The following is a 19706-nucleotide window of genomic DNA, read 5'->3' as shown; positions in this document are numbered from 1 at the left end:
AGAGACGTACCTGCTCATCACAGTCCAGGCTGTGTCTCCTGGTCCTTCTGAGTAACACAGCATATTCCCATCTGGCTGATGTGTCCAGGAGAGTATGCAATAACCTCTCTGCTGTTCCCGCAGCAGAGCCAGAATTGGGTGGTCATCCCTGTACTCACTTTTCTGGACAGGTTTTTTGTGGGCGCCTGTACATGGTACCTGCCAGAATTTGGCAGCAGGGCACGTAATATGCTGCTTGGCATTGTAGGCAGCCTCTTGTAGCAGATTGCATTTCACCGCAATGGGACTGAGTTAGACTATTCTTGTGTGCGTGAGTGTTATTTCTCCTTCAGTTTCAAGTGAAACTGGCGTTTTGAGACAGCTTCTGGGGTGTGGCAGCAACCCATCCTGTGATTCTTTCTTACATTTCCCAACACATACTAAACCCCCAACTATCATAAGCCATAGGAGCCTTAGTGATTTTTCCATTCTGCAGCAGTGCCATTGGCAATGCAGTAAGTTAAGGGCAATCAGAGTTTCCATTAGAAACCTCTACATCTCATGCAGTTCCAATTCATCAGTAAGGCAGAAAAAGAAATTTGATAATCATCTCCCCATTAAAACGATATCGATGATTTTTGAGGATGGGGAAAGGGGAGAACTGAATTCCAAGGTGCAAAAAGTCTAAATAAATCGTAAATGGAAAGTATTTTTATTTTGGTTTAGCCCACTCTACTTGCAAGTCTTACCAACTTTTGCGCTTAAAAACTAGCATGTTAAGGCCGTTGTGTTTGCACAAGAGAGTAGCTGTGTCTCTGTGATGGATAGGCTCATCCCCTGAACCACAGGCACAGCAGTCCCAGGACAGAGATCCTCCAGGGGTGCTGACGTGTGCGGGATGCCTCTCGCGTACTGCAAAATGGGAAGATGGGTCCTAACAGGGAGGACCCCAGGAGGCAGAAGGGGGGTTTCAGCCTGAGCAAGCTGCAGAAGCACTGTTGTGCGCGTCCAGCCAGGGCACATAGCACCAACCGTGCTTGGCGCTCCAGCCGCGCAGGGACTCTGCAGAGTACTTCCCAATCTTTATTTGTGGAAAAGCTTAATTGAAATGCAAGTGATTAAATCTAATGTATCATGCAGTATCCATTTTCACTGCACTACCACTTTCACTTCCCTGATATTATCAGACATCTCAGCAGCCCCACTGTCAGTTTTTTCCTTGTAAGAGCCATGCCCATTCTCTCTCCTCTTTGTGAGCTTGGCGGAGGAGATAACAGTAAGCCAGCAGTAGATTACTAGTGCCCCAAACTCCACTCAAGGGATAAGGGATCTCAGGTTCATTTCAAACAAACACTTTTAAAATACATTCTTAAATCATTTGAGGGGCATGTGTTTTCCAGCTTTTTACAAAGAGTAAAAAAGCTACAGCATAACAGTAAATGCAATAGGAAACCTCTGTTGTTTTCTTAATTTTTCTCTTTTGAGCCAGACTCGGGCTAATGCTTTTCCCTTCCCAAACGCCAGGCTCAGCGCTGTGTTATTAGCGCTGTCCCAAGACAGTGGGCTTCTCTTTGTGTGCCACAGTGGGAGAGCAGACTGTTGTGAATGGCCACCCAATTTCTTGTCCATCTTTTTCTCTTTCCAAAAACTCTGTTTCTTAACAGATTTGTACAGCAGGAGTCATGAGAGGAAACTTGAAGGCAATAAATGCAGACTGTGGTGGCACCAGAGAGCTGCTGCTGTAGCCAGGGGGATTGAGACACATGTAGCGGTGGGCAAACTGACACCCTGCTCTCTACAAAGGTGGTGGTTGGGAGAAAAGTGTGCTTACTGGAGTGTCCAATAGTTGAGGTATTTTTCATTTGTGTTTTTAAAATAAAAGCATCCTTTCCAACTATTTCCCTCTCCTCATAAGCGATAATGGAAGAGGCATTAGCCTTTCCATTGCCGGAGCCAACCTGTTTTTTTCTAAGAGGTGTCCAGGATGTTCAGCCAATTGAGTGATCTAATTAGCTGAAAATTGTTAATTTCCTTTACCTTATAAAGCACCTAACACAGAAACTGTTAAATAATGTTAAGTGTCAGACTTAAACTGAGAACATTGGGCCATATGCTGCCATGGCTTTCGCGCCAAAAAGTGTAGCAACTTACTCCAAAACCTGCCTCCAATTCCTGTGTAGAAGCCAAAGCCTCCTGCTTGATATGCTGCCACACCAACTCGCAGCACTAGGATGGTCCCACGCAGCAGCTCACTGCACTCAGGGAAAAGAGTATGTGCGTGAGGGGAGGTGATGGTCTGGATAAACGTGGTAGGAGCCAGGACACCAGCAAGCTATTGCAGACGCTGCCCTTGCGAGCGCAGAAAAACCGACATTAGGGCAGTCCTGCTCAGGGCAGTGTTATCCTGGAAACGGCGGCAGATCTGTGCCTGCAGCTGCTAATTGCGCAAGTCCCTAGTCTGCAGAGGGCCAGGTGGATAGGTGGGCTGCCTTGTAGCTCTTCGTTAAAGCAGGGGGGTCCCTGGCTCCCTGGGTTGCACGCGATGAAGGGGCTGGTCCCAGTGTCACCAGCCTCCCCACAAGCCCACAGGGAAGTGGCCTCAGAAGTAGTGTGATGCCTCACTGCGTTACTGCTGGCTTGACCCCAGCATTACTCTGATGCTGTGTCTTATGGGTAGGGAGGGACTGGGAAGGGCTTGTCCTCAGTAGGTTTCCTACATGACAGGCTGCAGATATGGGAATGCACATTTAGTTAGGTGCCAGCTTGCACCAAAAGCCCACAGGCTTGAGTCTTCCTCATGTGAGGAAGGGGCTCAGGGCTATGTGTGGATGATGCACGTGGAGTTTCTCAAGCATCTCCTTTAAGAAGGTTGCATCGTACCCCCAAAACTCACCTTACTCTGACTTTGGGGGTGGGGGGTGCCTGTGCACATCTGGTTCATGCTTTGTATGAGGTTTTCTCAGCAGAAGTATTTCCCCTGAATCTCTTCTGCTGTTGCTGTACCTGTCCTGGTGCGGACTGCTGTGCATACACATTAAAGCTGTCTGACCTGGAGCTACCCATGGTGAGACTGCTCCCCAGATAGCGGGCTCACTCATCATCCTGGAGAGGTTCTCCATCACTTGCCTAATAGATGCTGTTTATGCCTTATTCTTGGGTTAACAGGCTCCCCACGGAGTCCCTCTCTATAGCCACTGTCTAGATCATCCAACTAGAATAGTGATGTGGCCTTCCCCCTCTCACCCCTTCCAACCTGTTTACCTCCCATTACCACGACCTTGCGCTCTGCAACATGAGCAGCCTTCACCAGCTGAAGACCTCTGATCCTAAGTCCACTAGAGATTTTGGCTTTCCTATTTGGCAAGGCGACTTGTTGCCCACCAGGTCAACATGAATAAAGATTTTTTAAATCCATAAAGTCCTGCAATTGGAAGAAAGGAAAAAAAAAAGAAAAAAAGAAAAGCTGCCTCCAAATAATTTAACCTCTCCTGGCAGCCTGACATCTTGAGCTGTCTGTGCTGCACTTGTTTATTTCTGCTCATAATTAGGATCAAAAAAATCCAAACATACACTCACCAAGAATTCTACTTTATATAAAATTTGAAAGTAAAATCAATCCTGGCCCAATCTTATCATTTTTAAAGTATGTTTATCCAGCTTTGTAGTAGGAACAAGCAGACTGTTTGAAGGCCACATAGTTTTAAAACCTTGGTTGCAACACGTTACCCCATTTTGAAACCGTCTTTATCTAGCCGAGAAAACTAAAATCTGTTTGACAAAGTAGCACTCCAGCCAGTTTATCTTGCAATATGGCTTTAGCTCACAGAGCCTATTGATTTCCTTAAATTAATGTTTACAGAATGCTACTGAATTTCACTCAACGGGACATTGTTCTTTTGAAGCTTTGTAAAATATGATACAGAGTGTTATTGCCGTTTGTTCCTTTGCTAAGACTGATGAAACATTTATTTTTTTAAAGTGCAGCCTTGAACTATAGCTGTTTCCTACAAGTGTGTTTACTCTTGGAACATTAGTAATACAACACACTATCAGACTCCAGCACAATACCACAGGCAAAGTCTGTAGGTACACTCTGGCCAGCCTAATAGTATAAATGGAGCTGAAGTTTAACACAGATTAGACATCGTATGAGAAAAGGTTTTGAGCTTAGCCCAGCTGTCCCTGTCTGAAGGATCTTCAGATTTGTGCACTACAGCCAAGCAGTTGTCTGATGCTGTTACAATATTAGAACGGTTGCGTTGGTCTTGGTACTTCTAAACATGGGACCCCATACTGAAAATTAACGTCTAGTCCTCTCCCTCTGTCCCCCCAGACAAGGTGAATAGCTTTATGGTTACCTTGAGCATGGTTCGGAGGCTTTCGATCCAATCTCTGAGGAGTGCTTAAAAATCTACTCCAAGAAGCACTTGCATTACTCCTAACATTCACCCAAATTTTGGTAGTTTACTAAAATGAGGTTGCTGTTACCTATTGCTGAAATTTTACAAGAAATCACAGCCACTAATGATTTGACAATTTTGCTACAGCTTTCTGCAGCTATACTACCATTAGACACATCAGTCCAATAAATCTTCACTGTTTGCTTATGAGAACCAACACGCCAGCCTAAACTGGGCACCCTTACGTAGAGTGGTGTGTACCTTATCCCACAGGCATCAGAGTGAACTGCTCACTTGGAGTATGAGTGGGAAAAAAGTGCTCCTGAGGAAAATCTCTGGCCCAGCCCAGCACAACCAGAGGTACACCGTCTGCCAGGAACATAAACTCTCTGTTGAAACCAATGGGGCGGTGAAAATTTACACTGCTGAGGAGCTGCCCCTTGGTAGCCTCCCACATGTGCTCAAGGAGAGGGACTTACTCCACATTTATTGCATGCAATATTAATGGATCAGCTGGCAAGAGCAGGTGACTTTTCTTTCTATCATGGAGGTTCCACGTAACCAAGCCCCAACCCCCCACAGAGGGGAAAGGAAAGCCAACTCTCTGACTTCTTGCCTTTTTATCTAGTAATCTCTGTGTGGCCTTCCTAAAGCATCTGAGTTTATCCATTTAAGTCCACTCTGTCTGCAGTACAAGTCCCCAGCTTGTGCTACTGCTGTCAGGAGATATGTCTCTCCTTGATCAATATTTACTTAACAAACAGCAGGGATAGGAGAGTTTGTTTAGAGGAATCATGTGTGCACAAGGGTGAATGAATGCTCGGTAAAGTACTTCACCTGTTTGTCTCCTTTCCTAGGGTATCTTTTCTGCTTCAGGCCTCATGCTGGGCTTTGCTACCATTGCCCCTGTGAACATGCTCAAAGCCATCCTGCTTTAGGACAGTTTAGCAGTTGGCTGCAGAAAATGAACTTCTGAGTAAATATTTTATTACCTGTTCTAGGAAAGTTGGAGGGAGAAGTTTAGGAACTTTGTAAAATTACTTCTATGGTTAAAAAATACTTGATGCGCAAGTAAAAATACACTAAACTTCCCAGACTCTTGCCCTTATGGAAGAAAATATTTCAAAGATGTTTTAAGCATTTTGTTGGCACAAAATATTTCAAAATTGCTGCTGTAAAAAACCTGAAGTGTTCTAAAGAAAAAAATTTATACACAGGTAAAATTGCAAGGAAGGAAGTATGTTTAGTATTTTTAAAGAATAACTTCAGAAAGGTTTGCTATTCATTTATCCAACTAAAACAGTTGTTTCTGATGCCCGAAGTCATTGCATGCAATTAGCTTTGAGGCATCTGAGTCTAGTTTGGGGGTGGGGGTTTAATTTTGTGAATCAGAGTTGTAAAAGCCATCTGAAATATTCATGCAGAATTGTCTGAGAAGCAGTTTCTGTTTTATTTACTGCACAGTAGAACAGCCACAGTGGATTAGCTCTACAATACCCGTAACAAAAGCACAACAGCTGATGCATGTGATGTTAGGAGGTGACAAAACAGTTAAAGTATGCTGCTGGCTACAGGCAAGCAGTCAGCAGATGCAGACAAAAGGGTTTGTGACAAGAATAACTCTCTCTCCAAGGCGAGCAGTCAAGAGTATCCAAAATACCAATACCCTTTTCTCCTTGACATTGTCTTCTTACAGTCAGCATTTTATTGCCCTTTTATAGTAAAAAAACAAAACACAATTCTCTGGAATATCGGTTTTAACTTGACTTTCACAATTCTGTGATCTTTACATCTGTATTGCTTTTTCTATCATCTAGATTTACCACTTGAGCAAGAATTTTTGAAAGTTTAAAAGATTAACTGTAAAGAACCCCACCCTTAATAGGATTAACAACATGAAATACACAGATAAATCTTTGAGCAGACTGGTGACTTGTTTTGTCATTCGGTTTTGGTGTTTTTCCCCTTTTCCATTAAGAGAGAATTAAGCATCTTATTTTGCTAATGAAGAAATAAGGCTTGGGTAGAAATTAAAGGTTTGCTTGACAATGGGAGAGATTTAGGTGCTGGAAAGGGACTGTGAATGAGCTGATGTTTATTTCAGAAGTGTGAAAAATCAGCTTATATATCTCCAGAAAAAAAGAGAGAGAGAGAGGCTGTCTTCTTTCTAACCTTTGTAATTCCCCTTCTATTCTCTGTGACATTCATTCAGCTGCCAAGCATGTTTGGCAAGGCTTGAGCCAGTGAGCGCACTTCCAGTGACCGCTAACCTTGGTATGTCCTGACACTTATGATGAGTATCTGCAGGACACAGAAGGCAGGCAGGCTGCTATGTCAGGCTTTTATTATGTACTGCAGAGGCTGGGGACAGTCAGTTTAATAAAACAAATCATCCTTGAAGGTAAAGCAACTGGGAAGAGGAGGAGGAGGAGGGCTCGGGGAGGGGAGGAGATGAGGGGAATGGGAGGGAAGGGAGGAAAAGTCTTTGCTGCACAACCCAAAAAAAAAATGAATTAACTAATAAAAGATACAAGATACAAGACAACCCAATAATGAGAAAAATAGTGAAGGGCCACTGATCGGCCACCAACTTGAGACACATAGCTACTTCTAGTGTGCCCTCCTTCCCAACAATGATTTTTAAAGTCCATGCATGCCATCAGAAAGGGAAGCCTGATCCTCTTTGTTGGCTTAAAATCAGTGTTGCTTCACTGATTTTCCTTGAGCAACACTGAGTTAGACCTGCTGAGGATCTGCCCTCACCTTCTGAATCACCGCTGCCTTTTTGGTAATGTTTTCCTTGAAAAGAAATTCAACAAGTATTTTTAAAGCATATTGCTTCCTGCAACTGCGTATGCTTTTGTATGAAAGAAGAGTGAGTTAGGTCTGACTTGGCTCCAACTTTTGAGACATTGGAACTATACTTTTACTCACATAGAAATAGTTTGTGCTGAGTATTTTTAACAAAGCACTCCCCCACAGTGCTAATCCAAATGGTTCAACATGGTAGTGGCACATGCAAACCCAGGAGTAAAATAGTTCAGGTTTGTTGTTCAAGCCAAGGAAAATGCCAGTAGTTAAAACAGCATAAATAGACAAGAGCAGATGAGAGCTTTAATTCCCTCAGTTTTCATAGATGAAGGGGATGTGTTAACATGGCTAAAGCTTGAGAAGGGGCACTGTGGTGGTTGTTGGACTGTGTTACGAGGTACAGGACCAATGCGTACCAGGTGTAAATCAGCCTAACTGCACTGAGGCTGGTAGAGCCCTGCTGATTTACACTAGCCCAAAGTTTGGCCTGTGATTTTTTCCTTGGCAGTGAAGCTAAGTTACATTGACAAAGCATGCGGCAAAGTGTGATTTCTTTCTAAATCAGTCTGATGTGGAGGCTTCAGCCTGAAACCCACCTAGCCTCCCCCTGAGCAGACCTCATTGTCTTTCCTCCTGGTGAATGTACAGTGTGATTCTTTGATTGACTGCTGCCACCTGATGCTAAGAAAATGCCCTGGGTTCATACTAGGGATTGTTGGTTCTATTAAAAGCAACGTAGATGGAGTTTATTTGTCACTGAAGCATTTTCTGCAGATGTTCCTACTTCAGAGATGTTCAGTCAGTTAGGTGTAAAGATGTGCGGAATAGGTTGCCATCACTTAGGGTCAGGGAAATGCCACCCCCAGACACATAATTAACACGGCTGACTGATTAATTGTCCACTGAAAAATATAACTACCCATCCATTTAAATATTTATTTTCAGCTCTGGACTTCACTCGTATTTTCTTTATTAAAAAAAAACCACAAAACCAACCAAACAAAAAACACTGCAGTTACTCCTTCTAGAAACGAAAGATGTTGGCCAACGTACTATCCTGTGGGGATTAATCACAGTGCTATTCACATTACAACATGCAAAGTAATGTGTGTAATCCAGTCTGACATGAAAAATTGCTAATAACATCCCAAAAGGAAAGAGCTATATGAATGGCTCTAATGCCTGAGGAGTAGGGGAGGTCTTTGGGAACTCGGCATTACAAGGTGGAGCATCCAAAAGAAGCTGAAATTTTGGGGCTTTTCAAAGCCCTTGCAGGGTTTCGTTCACTATTATGTTTGTGGGCTGCTCTCTGCAGCGTGTTGTACCGGGTTCAAAGGGGCCCAGCCCTGCAGATGTGGGTCAGGTACGATGAAGTCGGACCTTAAAAGCTAACTTCTAGTCTAAAAGAAGAGCCTGTGTGTCTTTATGGGGGTGGGAGGCCTGGAAGCTAGTGGCTTAGGGGTTTCACACTGCCTACTGCATGGAAAAGCAGCATCCCCTACCTGGAAAAACTTTCATATGCACAGGTAGAAATTGAATGGCAAAGGCTCAACTTAAACGCCAGGTTGTCACTTCCATGCTTAAAGTTGTCATGGGTGTAACCATGTAGGGAGAGGTAGGACTTTTTGCATTTGGACTTTATGCTTCTCATGTAAGTGTGCTTGTAATTGCCTCTCTCCCATCTCCAGCAACTTGGAAGGGAAGAAAGGCATCTATCTAATGTTGGTCCTCTGGAGTGGACACCAAAATTGAAAGGTGTGAACTCTTTTTCCCAAGCATAAAGGCAAAATCCAACAGTTTTGCCCTCACGAGCTAACATCAGTGTGTACACCAAAAGGTTGGTTATCTACTACATTGCTTGCTTTCTAGTATCATGTAGTCAACAACTCTCTCCCCTTCGTTAGTGCCCAGCAATACCAGGGGTGATGAACAGCACATGAGCAGTTGTTTGAACTGCATGAACAGAAAAGTATCATTTTTTATAGCAATGCAAGAATGAGACAAGTATGGTATCTTTTGTAGACGTATTACCAAGTGCCCAAACAGCAGAGTGGTTATGTGAAGTTTTAAGTTACTTCTTTGAGCTGGAATAAGTGAAACATAATAGTTATTTTCTTCCCTCACAATTATTGCTGGAATAGAACATCTGTAAAAATGTTTCTTTCTGTGCGGCCCTTTGAATGAAAAATTTCCATAGAAGGCAGCCTGTCTTTGGGAGCAGAGAAAAACGTTGGGGGGGCTGGATTTCACTGTCAGAGGTAGACAGAGGACTTCTGCGGGCTGCGGAGCTTCTGGAAGCAGAGTTTGTCAGCTGGTGTCAGGGGGAGCTGATCTCATGTTTATCTGATGGCAAAACGTGCCTAGCAAACTGCTAGTGTTTCCCCAGCGGTGATAGGTGAGTGAGGCTCCAGAGCTCTAGCATATCAGGTTAAAAATGCACATTTCCAGACAAGTTTTCTGAAAGTGGTTTCTAAATGGAGAAGAACAAAAGCCTGAAGTAGAGGATAAGGTGCTGGCCCTGATCTGGCAATGTGACATGGACTCAGTAAATGAGTGAGATCTGCCCAGGTGTCTGTTGGCCACAGGAATAGTTGAAGTGGCCCCTACTGCAGGTTGGAGAACTCCTCATGCCGGAGTGGGCAAAGAATAGCAGTGAGGGAATACTTGCTATTATAAGCATGCTGGCTACTGGCCGGCTGTGTATTAGCAGTTCTAGAGCTGTGAAGCCATATTTCCGTAATAAAAATGGAAAATAATACCTTTATGGAGATGACCTCAACCTTGCAACTGACCTATGGTTCATTATAGTGATTGCTTTTGAATCATTTAAGGCAGAGGGTAAGAAGGTGGTGCTGGTGCCTGAGACAACTATTTAGGATTAATTACCAAAGTTTGGAAGTAACTGTGTTTCTTAACATTCACCCATTATTCGGGGGCATCTGAGAGTGGCATGCTCCTGCTATCTGGCTGTTTGGCTCACCTGTGAAGTGACAGTGACATTTAGAAAACTTGGATGAGTTTAACACATCCCAGCTCAGTAGTCACTTGGAGGACAACACACTCAGTGAAGAGGTTGGGTTTTTATTTGTAAGCTGCTGAAAAAGGAGGGAAGACCATAATGTCTCCCGAGAAGGCCATCTTATGGGGGTCTTGTGCACAGCAGCCACAGAAGCAAGCCGTCACTTGCTTGCTTTTAAGCTACGAACAACATTCAGAGATACGCTATTTCTTTGATAGCTTTCAGCACTGGTTGTGACCAAAGTTAAGCGCAGCGGTACAGAGGGCTTTCTGTGTGTTCATAACTTTCGTATTAGTCCCACACGGAGAGGAGAACATAGCTGTAAATGCACGGGTAAAATACCAAGCAGAGATTTGTCTCCTTAAAGACAATTGTGTTTGTTTCCCCTCCTGCTAATTATATCCTATAAATCCCCCACTCTCCAAACTCAGACAGTAACATTTTGTTACCTACATTCTGTCAGTAGACTTTACAAAGATCTCTAACACATGTTATAAAAGTTATTGCTATAGTACTATATATAACAGCTTTGCATAAGAGAATAGAAGGCTGCCACATTTAGAAAATGCAGGTGCTATGTAAGCCCCTTTCTGAAAGAAAGAACTTAGCTCAGTTTCCTTTGAAGAACCAGAGACTTGAAATTGAAAACTGTATTAATGCCATTGTCTCCTTGTATCAGCAGGTTCCAGAGAGATTCCTGGAAGTGGCTCAGATCACGTTACGGGAGTTTTTCAATGCCATTATCGCAGGCAAAGATGTTGATCCTTCCTGGAAGAAGGCCATATACAAGGTCATCTGTAAGCTGGACAGTGAGGTCCCTGAGATTTTCAAATCCCCAAACTGCCTACAAGAGCTTCTTCATGAGTAGAGAGTTCAGCAGCTATTTATGAATGTATGAAAGTAGCAGTCCCCTTCTGATGCCCAAGTCATGTGTGTCTCTATTTTAATTTCATATATATGTGTATCGCATACATATATATGTATATGAAATTAGACTGTGATCCCTCCTGGATTTAAGTTTTCGTTCAGTTCCAAGGGGATGGTTATTTTACTTCAGCCTTCAGTTTACTTTTGCCCGAGACCCTTAACATTTGGAGAATCAACGGGGTTAATTTTCAGGGAGAAGAGTTTGGAAGAGTGTAAAAGCCTGTCTTAGCAAGTTAGGGCATTATGTTTAAAAATGCTTTGTCAGATTTATTGCTTGCTGCAAAGTGGCATTTTGTCTTAGTGGGACTAATGTCATGGCACAATACTACAGACAATGAAGTTTATATTATGTTTATACTGCTAAAGGTCTGAACTCTGTGGAGTCACTTCATAAGCTTCGAGCTTTTTTTTTTATTTTATATACTTTTTAACCAGTAACTAGATTTTGTTTCATACTTTAAAAACCTACAACATTGATTTTAGGTACTCACTCCAAGAAGTGATACCCAAAAAAGCAAACCCTATTCTTCATGCTTTCCTTACAGAAATGATAAATACCCTGCACCAGTAATCAACATGCCAGGTTGTTTCTCTAAATTGCAGCAAGGGACATTTGCACAAATCAACTACTGTTCTTGCAGGGTGAGGCCAGTAATTCATGCACAATATTGTATCAACCACACTAATTTTGGAATATGGTCAGCTTTATTAAAGCGGAAGCATTTCACTCTCCATAGAGTAAAAATGAAACCTTCAGCATCCTATATTGCCGTGTCTCGATCTTACTTTAAGTGGCACTAGTCCTTAAATTTATTCTTTTCTTAGTCCATTCTGCCCCCAAAATCACCTTTCCAGTATACAAAGTTTTCTGTCTGTATTCAACATCTGTCCTGAAAAGCACTTTTTGAATTATCTTAGATATAGTAGAAGAAAATGTCTTCACCTCACAGTGCTGAGGCAAAGGAAAAAAAAAAAAGACTTGTTGGTAGCTGTAAAATATAATTAGTGTTTTCCTAATCAGAAGAATAAAAATTACATTTTCATAAAAATCTAATTAAGCATATACAAAAATCGCAGTGTCCTCCTGGCTATGCAGGGTTCAGATAGCGAAATTGGATTTTTAAAATTACAGTAAGTGCAGCTTTAAAAAAAAAAATCTATTTGAGTAATGCACTGCACTTGTCTTCTGAAGCTGGAGCTAGTCTTGACCAAAATCTGAGCTACAGTTTAAAGTCCATGATGGATCTGGGTTCACCTGAATGCTATACCATGATATGTCAGCAGACAGAAAGAAAGCTAGCTGCTAGTTCTCGTGCTTTCTTCAGTGGCTCTCCTTTTCTCATGTTTTCAGAAAGGTATTGTCTCCAGAAGTTTGGGGGAAGGTTGAATATGCTATGGCACTCTGTATTTGTCATTTTCTCTGTCGTCTTTTGTACGGATGCAGTAAGAATTTATTGTTATCATCAATAGTATTTTCCCCTCCATAATTCAGTCTGAATCTAGAGGAAGTTCCTAATTAGCTGTGAATTATATTTAGACCATCAAGGATATTGGTATCTTATTTCTTTATCTTAAAATTACATTTTGACTTTGGAGAGTGAAAGTTTACCCATGTGACTAAAGAGCTGACCTGATCATTGCAATTTCACTTCATTTACAAATACTGCTGATAGACAGAAATGTATGAAAGCAATTATTGTTAGCAGAAAGCCTTAAAAACCTGCTGACTTCAAATTAAACAGCACAATCCTACGATTCCCTGTCATTCTTTTCAAGCAGTGGCAGTATCTTTGGAGTATAGGCAATGCAGACAATAGCATGGGATGAAGTGCCAACATTTTCACTATGCATTAAAAGCAAAACAAATCTTGATCTTAGGCTCCCTGAGAGTACTTAATACTGTACGTATCCTTACAGTAGACAGGATGTGTCCTTTCCTTTCCTTTCTTTTCTTTTTTTCTGTGCATGATTTGGTAAACATTACACTTCATAAAGATGTAACTCCAATGAATTCCGAGTAAGAAAGGATGAAAATTGTGTTCATGCACTTTTTTGATTTATGGGAAGAAGTGGCATAAAATGCTCAAGTTTTAATACACTAAGTTCATAATTGGCATACCATCAGATACAAAATATAACACTGCATTGTCACCTTGGACATAAGAAAGCAAAGCCATACTTTAGTCATACTATGTGGACATACTACTAGCTACCATCTCAATCTGTGATTTTACTGTTGCTTTTATTATGTTTATTATTATTATTATTATTAATATTATTATTATTATTTGGCTGCAATGTGATTCACATAATCTAAATAAGTGAAATTGTGTACTCAACACTTGATGTTGTTGCATTTATTTATTTATTTATAAGTAGCATAATCTCAATAGTAAATGAGGCATAGGAATTAAGAGTAGAAATTTCATCTTAAAAGCAAAATAAAAAACTCCTTGGTCTGAAAAAGGAATAAAGGATAATTTGATCATTTCAGTTATGTGATTTTTTCTGCATTTTATAGCCATATTGCCTTTGTGCCTCCCAATACACCTAAAATTATAAATACACAGCATAGCTCCTACTAAATTATAAGTAGAAAGCAGTTTCTTTCAAATGCTCTCAATATTATTTCACTAAAAATGGCTAAAAGGCAGGAGGCTACTTTTATTGTAATGAAAAGTTTACATAGGGAAAGAGTTTCAAAATCCATGTAGAAACCCCATGTTGCCACTCATTTACTGCTAATTCAGATTTATTTCTGCATATAAACTTGAGGTTATAGTCTGTGCCTAGACCTTAAATGCACCAGCGGAAGGATAAAAAAAATCCTTCAAAATACCAGTTTTTCCCCCACAAGTACAATTGTTCTTGTGCCTTCTGTGGCTTACAATTTTCATCTTTTAAACTTTATTTTTCAATTACTACAGCTGCAATAAACACTGATTTTTTTTTTTTTCCGGCTGTTTGACATAATGTTGATAGCTATGCATATTTTGTGTCTTTTTAAAAATTAAAAAAAAAAAAACAAAGCAGGAGAATACGTTTTTGAAGAAGAGAATTTTTAGAACAGTTTGATAACGCAAATTATTTTTTCTCAATTGTTTGAGCAGCATTCAAGTTTTGAAAATTCTTGTAGAAGCCAATTTTTTGTAACTGTGGTGCAAATCTTGTGTTTTCTTAGCCTGATGAAAAGTAGTATAGAAGCAATATTTCATACGTGACATGTGCATATACATATACATATGTAGTCACACACACAGAGACAAAATGTGTGGGTGTATGTATGTTTATATACACAGAAACACACACACATACAAAATATGCGTATGAAGTGAAAAGCTTACCTTTTTCCTATCTAGATTAAGAACCTATTTTAGACATTTGTTATGTTTTGTGAAAAGAATGTTCTATTTGAAACTACAAAACATTTAATTCTTACTGTATCTCTGGTTGTTTAATGGGAACGTTTCACATTTAATGGTAAACACGTGGAAGATGTTAGAATGTAGTAATCATTTAATGAAGTGTTCACCCATGTATTCCTGAGGTTTGCTTTGTGCCTCTGAGTATTATTTAATTAAAGTGTTTTAAGTTTGCAGAATCTTTGTTACTGTACCAGGTATGTGGGTGAACATTGAAAATCGAGGGGAACTTTTATAAAGCAATGTAAATATTCAACCTTACGGCTGTTCTTGCATAAAGACATAAGATTTTAATAACTACATTCTGAAAACATCTGTTGAATTTATAAGAAACACCACAGTAACTGTATAGATAGTTGAAAGCATTCTTGAAAATCCAGCTCTCTACTTTTAAAAGTTAAGTCTCTTTCATCAGATATCAAGGGAATGGGTAATACAGTTTCTGTAAAATTGCAGAATTTTTTTCTATGTATATGAAGTCAGTTAATAGAATAATGTTTTTTTCCACAGGTTAATATTAATTAAGAAATAAAGGTGAAGATTTTGTGGCTTTAAAGATAGGATTTTCACCAGCAGCATTGAAAGATTATACATATATATATATACAGAAACATATATATATATATATTAAAAATGGAAAGTGGTTTACAAAACCCCCAAAATGAGCACTGTACATGAGAAGTGAAAGCAAAAACTATATTTGCCATGTGTATTATATAGCAATCATTGGTGTTAATAGTGCGAATGTTTCCTTCTGGTACCAACTATGTGTTTGAAAATTCCAATACGCATTGTTTTCAAAAAGCTCCCCTTAAGGAATGTAACTGGTTTATATGAGTAAGCAGTTACTGTATTGCACTTAAATGTTCTGTTGAAGGAAATGCAATTTTGTTTTCTGTAGAACTGTTGGTTGTAAACCATCTATAAACTGAAGCTAAAAATGCTCATATTTAGAGCTGGGATGAAAACTGGTATTTAACCTTTGTATCTTCTTAGGAATATCCTTTTTAGTGTATGAAAGGTGGTGGCACTATGACTTTATTTAGACTTTTCATCTGAGCCACAGTCACCTCTCTCCCAAAGCAGCCACCTTCCGAATGCACAAACATACTGGGATATGTAGAAACAAATCTAGAAGAAACAGTGAGCTTACATTTTTCTCTAAAATTCATCCTTTCTGCATTAATTGTACCACTCAAGTGAGATATTAGACAAACACAATAACCATCTCATTACCATATAACGTGAAAGAGTCAGAAACTAAAAAAGAAGGAAAAAAAAAGCCTCTTTAGGTTGGTTTTAATGCTGCCCAGAAGAGTCAAAGGTTAAGGTTTAAACTGATATTGTCCCAGCCATTACTCATATGTATATAGTTACAAAAGTGACAAAACACTGCCTTTATATTATTTAGCAATATGTTGTAAATAGCATTATTAAGCTCTTTTTTTGTAATAAAGACCCTTTAATTTGAAGATAGTACAATAACTGAACTGATAAAGTCAATTTTTGATTTTTTTTTATTTTATTTTTTAGCTAGAGGCAATTTCAACTGTGGATTTTTTTTGTTGTTGTCTATTGTTCTGAAGACTTTGCATAATTTATTGGTTTAATTTATCCTAATTTATTTGATGAAGGTGTACAATTTTGTATTACCAAGGATGTACTGTAATATTAATTGATGACAAGATAAAACAATAAGACTCCCCTGTCCGTTTGGAAAAAAAGGTGCAGTAGACAATTGATTGAAAAAAGTTACAATTCTAGCTTGGCAGCTACTAAATTTAAGATAAACACAGGAAAAATGTTTGGGGGGGGGTGGATTTTATTTTGTGTGTTTAAAGCTTTTGTATACTCTCCAGACTTTTACCTTTTTGCTTTGTACCACTTAAAGGATACAGTAGTTCAATTGCCTTGTGTGCCTTCCATCTTCTCTAAACTGAATGTATGTGCAGTATATATGCAAGCTTGTGCAAAATAAAATATAAATTACAAGCTCATTGCCATTGTTTGTATTTATTTCCAAAAGTTTATGTTGCCCCGTGTCAAGAGGTGAACCACTAAACCTCTCTGCTGCATCCAGGCTGTGCCTAACAATGTAGTCCTCTGAAGGTTTTCTTTTCCCTTTAGTTCGAATTATTTATTAATGAAACTGCCAGCCCTCTTGCAAAATGGATATAATGATTTATCTAATCCGGTGTCCTACCTCCAGTGCCGGTTAAGATAATGAATGTTGTTTTGCAATACTGTATCAGACAAGGAGTAACTCCCTGCAAGAGACATGTTATGTCTGAGGCATAGACAGCCCTTTAATTTAAATGTAGCCAACGTGAGCTAGAAAGTACTTTTTTTTATGATGTTTAATCATTTCCTGGATATACCTGCCATGCTGGTGTCCTGCAACAGGGAGTTCCACAAGTCAGGTGAATGTAGAAAAATGCTTGTTTTGATGTGGTTAACATTTGTTCCTGTTATCAATTTGCCCTTGTCAATGGTAGTGTCCAGATACCATTCTGTGTTTTTTTATTACAATCTATCACTCTTTCTTGGATCACTTGCTTTTCAAGCTGTATAATCATTAGCATTATATATAACTAATCTGTTCTTACACATTTCCTCAAAATGCAAGTCTCATTTTGTTTTTCTCTAGTTCTTTGCTATTTCTGCTGTTTCATATGTATCTTAAAATTTTGAGGTTGAGTGAACCTTTGATTTACATTATTGTCTGAATTTCAGATATGAATGGTCTCTTTTTGGCTTGGAATTGGTGCACATGGCTGTAAGATGGTAGCTTGCTTGGATCACAAAATCATGCAAGAATTTTCTGGTTTTGAAGAAGGAGCATGTTAAAAATACGTTTTCATCTGAGGTCATTTATTTTCAGAATCTTTCCTAATTCACCCTCAAGACACTGTAGAGCTGAGCTGCAGCCTGAATCCAGCTGTAGCTACACTGTAACAACCAAATAAATACTTCGTATCTGCAACAGCAATTAAAACTCCATGTCTTTTTATACAACTGGAGTTGCATTTGCTGGGCCACATCAATGCCAGGTGTAAAGGCAGTCTGTGGAAGGTCATGAAGTTGCATCTATGTAATTAATAGTCATTTAGGTGTAAGATAGTCTCTGTTTTTACTGCAAACAAATTGCCTCTCCTAGTTCATGCTATCCACATTACCAAACCAACATACTAGAAGCATTTTCAGGTCAAAATACCTGACATTCAGGTCCTTTCTTAAGAAACTGGTTGCCCCACAGCACTTACTAATTGTCCATGTATTCAGGAGGTTGCTAAGACCATGGCATGGTGAGCAGGGCAGACTGCAGTGTCTGAAATAAGGAGCACATCAAGGTCCCTGGCTCATCCGCTCCAGAAAGCCTCCAGCCTTGAGGAGGTCCTCTGCCAATCTTGGTTCAGAGCAAGCACAGGCATCCCAGGAGGGAGCTGCTGGGAAACCAGGAAAACACTTCCCTTGTCAGAGGGAAGCCAAAGAGAGGGTGAGCAGACTAAAACCAGGCAGCTGGTTAAGCACATCCTAGCAAAGGCTTACAGAGGCAGCTACAGATTATATTGGAGGGCTCATTTTTGTGATAGCTATCAAGACTTAACCAGATGAAGGAAAGGGAGGTCACACTCAGGTGCCCAGTTAATGGACCAAAGGATACGAGCTGCACGGGTAATTGCTAGCTCACTCTGTCCCCTGATCAGTTTTTCTCTCAAATATACTAGTTCTGTGAAATACAAGACACTATTTGCCATTTTACCCTGCAGTGGAAAGCACACAGATATCTAAATAAGAAATCTGAGCTATTGGCATCTCAGAATACTGCAGGAGTTCAGAGCTAGACTGGAACTTAGCAAAGTAGTCCATGTCATTGCAAAGGGCCAAATCAACTTTCCCAGGCTTCAAGCACCCTGAAATGATCCAAATTCTGCATATCTGGCCATCTGTGCTTAGAAATCCTCAGTTCCCCTAATACCTGGAAATTTTACAATAAGGAAGATATTACGTTCTAGCTTAAAAATGATAAGGAAGACAGGAATCATCCCTGACTAAGGCAAATAGAGCCATTTTATGTCACTGAGACCACCACTAGGAACTGGGGTCTTTTACACGTCGCATTACTGAGAAGCCGAATGTGGAAGACTGCATGTTGTGCTTTGAGAGCCTTAAAGAGTTAATCGCTCTCATTTTCTTGGTCTGTACCCTTATTTATGCCCAGTCGAGGTTGTGCCAACACAATTTCTATGGAGATGATCCCTTCTGATCCAGTCTTCCCTCTTTGTTAGGAGGGAAAGGAAACTGACGGGTGAGTTGCAGCATACGACTGACTGCATTTAGGAAATAAGGGCAAACAAGTCCGCCGCTCTTTGCAATGGGTTACAGTGTTTCTCCAAACAGACTAATCTGATTCAGTTTTAAAATATGGCATGACATTTATTTTAAGAACACAATACGGAAAATAAATTAAAACTTTGCTAAAGCTTATTGTTGAACGGGGATGGAGGGTTCCCGTGGTGGTGGCAGAACTGCTAGATAAAAAGGGGTGGGGGGTGGGAGGGTTGTTTCCCTGCATGGTCCAAGTCTCTGACCCTCCGGGCACATTGCAAGGCCTGCCTGTTCTCCCAGCTTTTCAGCAGGCAGGGGCATTTGGACAGGCTGCCTATTAAAACCTGATCGATTGGTGGGTGCAGAAAATCCATCATTTGCTACAATGCTCATTTTTGTGTACAGCTTATTAGTATCACTAACATACCTGTACCTCAAAGAGGTGAAAGAGGTATTTTATTTACATATTAAATTTTTTTTAGACACTCAAATGAATTCGTGTTGGCTTAGGTGAGCCTGGGTCTTTCCAAAGCTGCAGAGCAGGGTGACACACCGACTCTCATGCAGAGAAAGGACCCCCCCACCTCACTCTGCCCAGAGTCTGGGAGGCTGTGCTTGCATTTTCATGAATAAATCCTAGGCGAGTGAATAGTTGTACTTTCCCGTTTATTTGGGAATCAGTGTGAAAAAACAAATAAACAAACAAGCTATTTGCTTCACAACAAAACACATGAAAATGAACTGCTGTTAGCGCTCAAAGGCAGTTAATTGCATGCACAGTTTAATTTTATTCTTTAAAATTAGACTTAAGGTTGAGTC

At 40.2% G+C, this 19706-nt stretch overlaps 1 protein-coding gene across 1 annotated transcript in view; it reads left to right on the top strand.

The window, feature by feature from the left end:
• Window positions 1-16555, top strand: part of PROX1 (prospero homeobox 1) — a 49673-nt gene extending 33118 nt beyond the window's left edge. Inside the window, exon 6 of the mRNA XM_052805973.1 lies at window positions 10892-16555. Within this exon, the coding sequence (XP_052661933.1) occupies window positions 10892-11077 (186 nt within the window). The 3' untranslated portion in view covers window positions 11078-16555. The remainder of the gene's footprint in view (window positions 1-10891) is intronic.
• The last annotated feature ends 3151 nt before the right edge of the window (window positions 16556-19706 follow it).

The sequence above is a fragment of the Harpia harpyja genome, chromosome 13 (assembly GCF_026419915.1).
Source record: "Harpia harpyja isolate bHarHar1 chromosome 13, bHarHar1 primary haplotype, whole genome shotgun sequence".
Taxonomy (NCBI): Eukaryota; Metazoa; Chordata; class Aves; order Accipitriformes; family Accipitridae; genus Harpia; species Harpia harpyja.
Note: the sequence above shows the minus strand (reverse complement) of the source record. Positions and strands in the feature narration are given on the sequence as shown.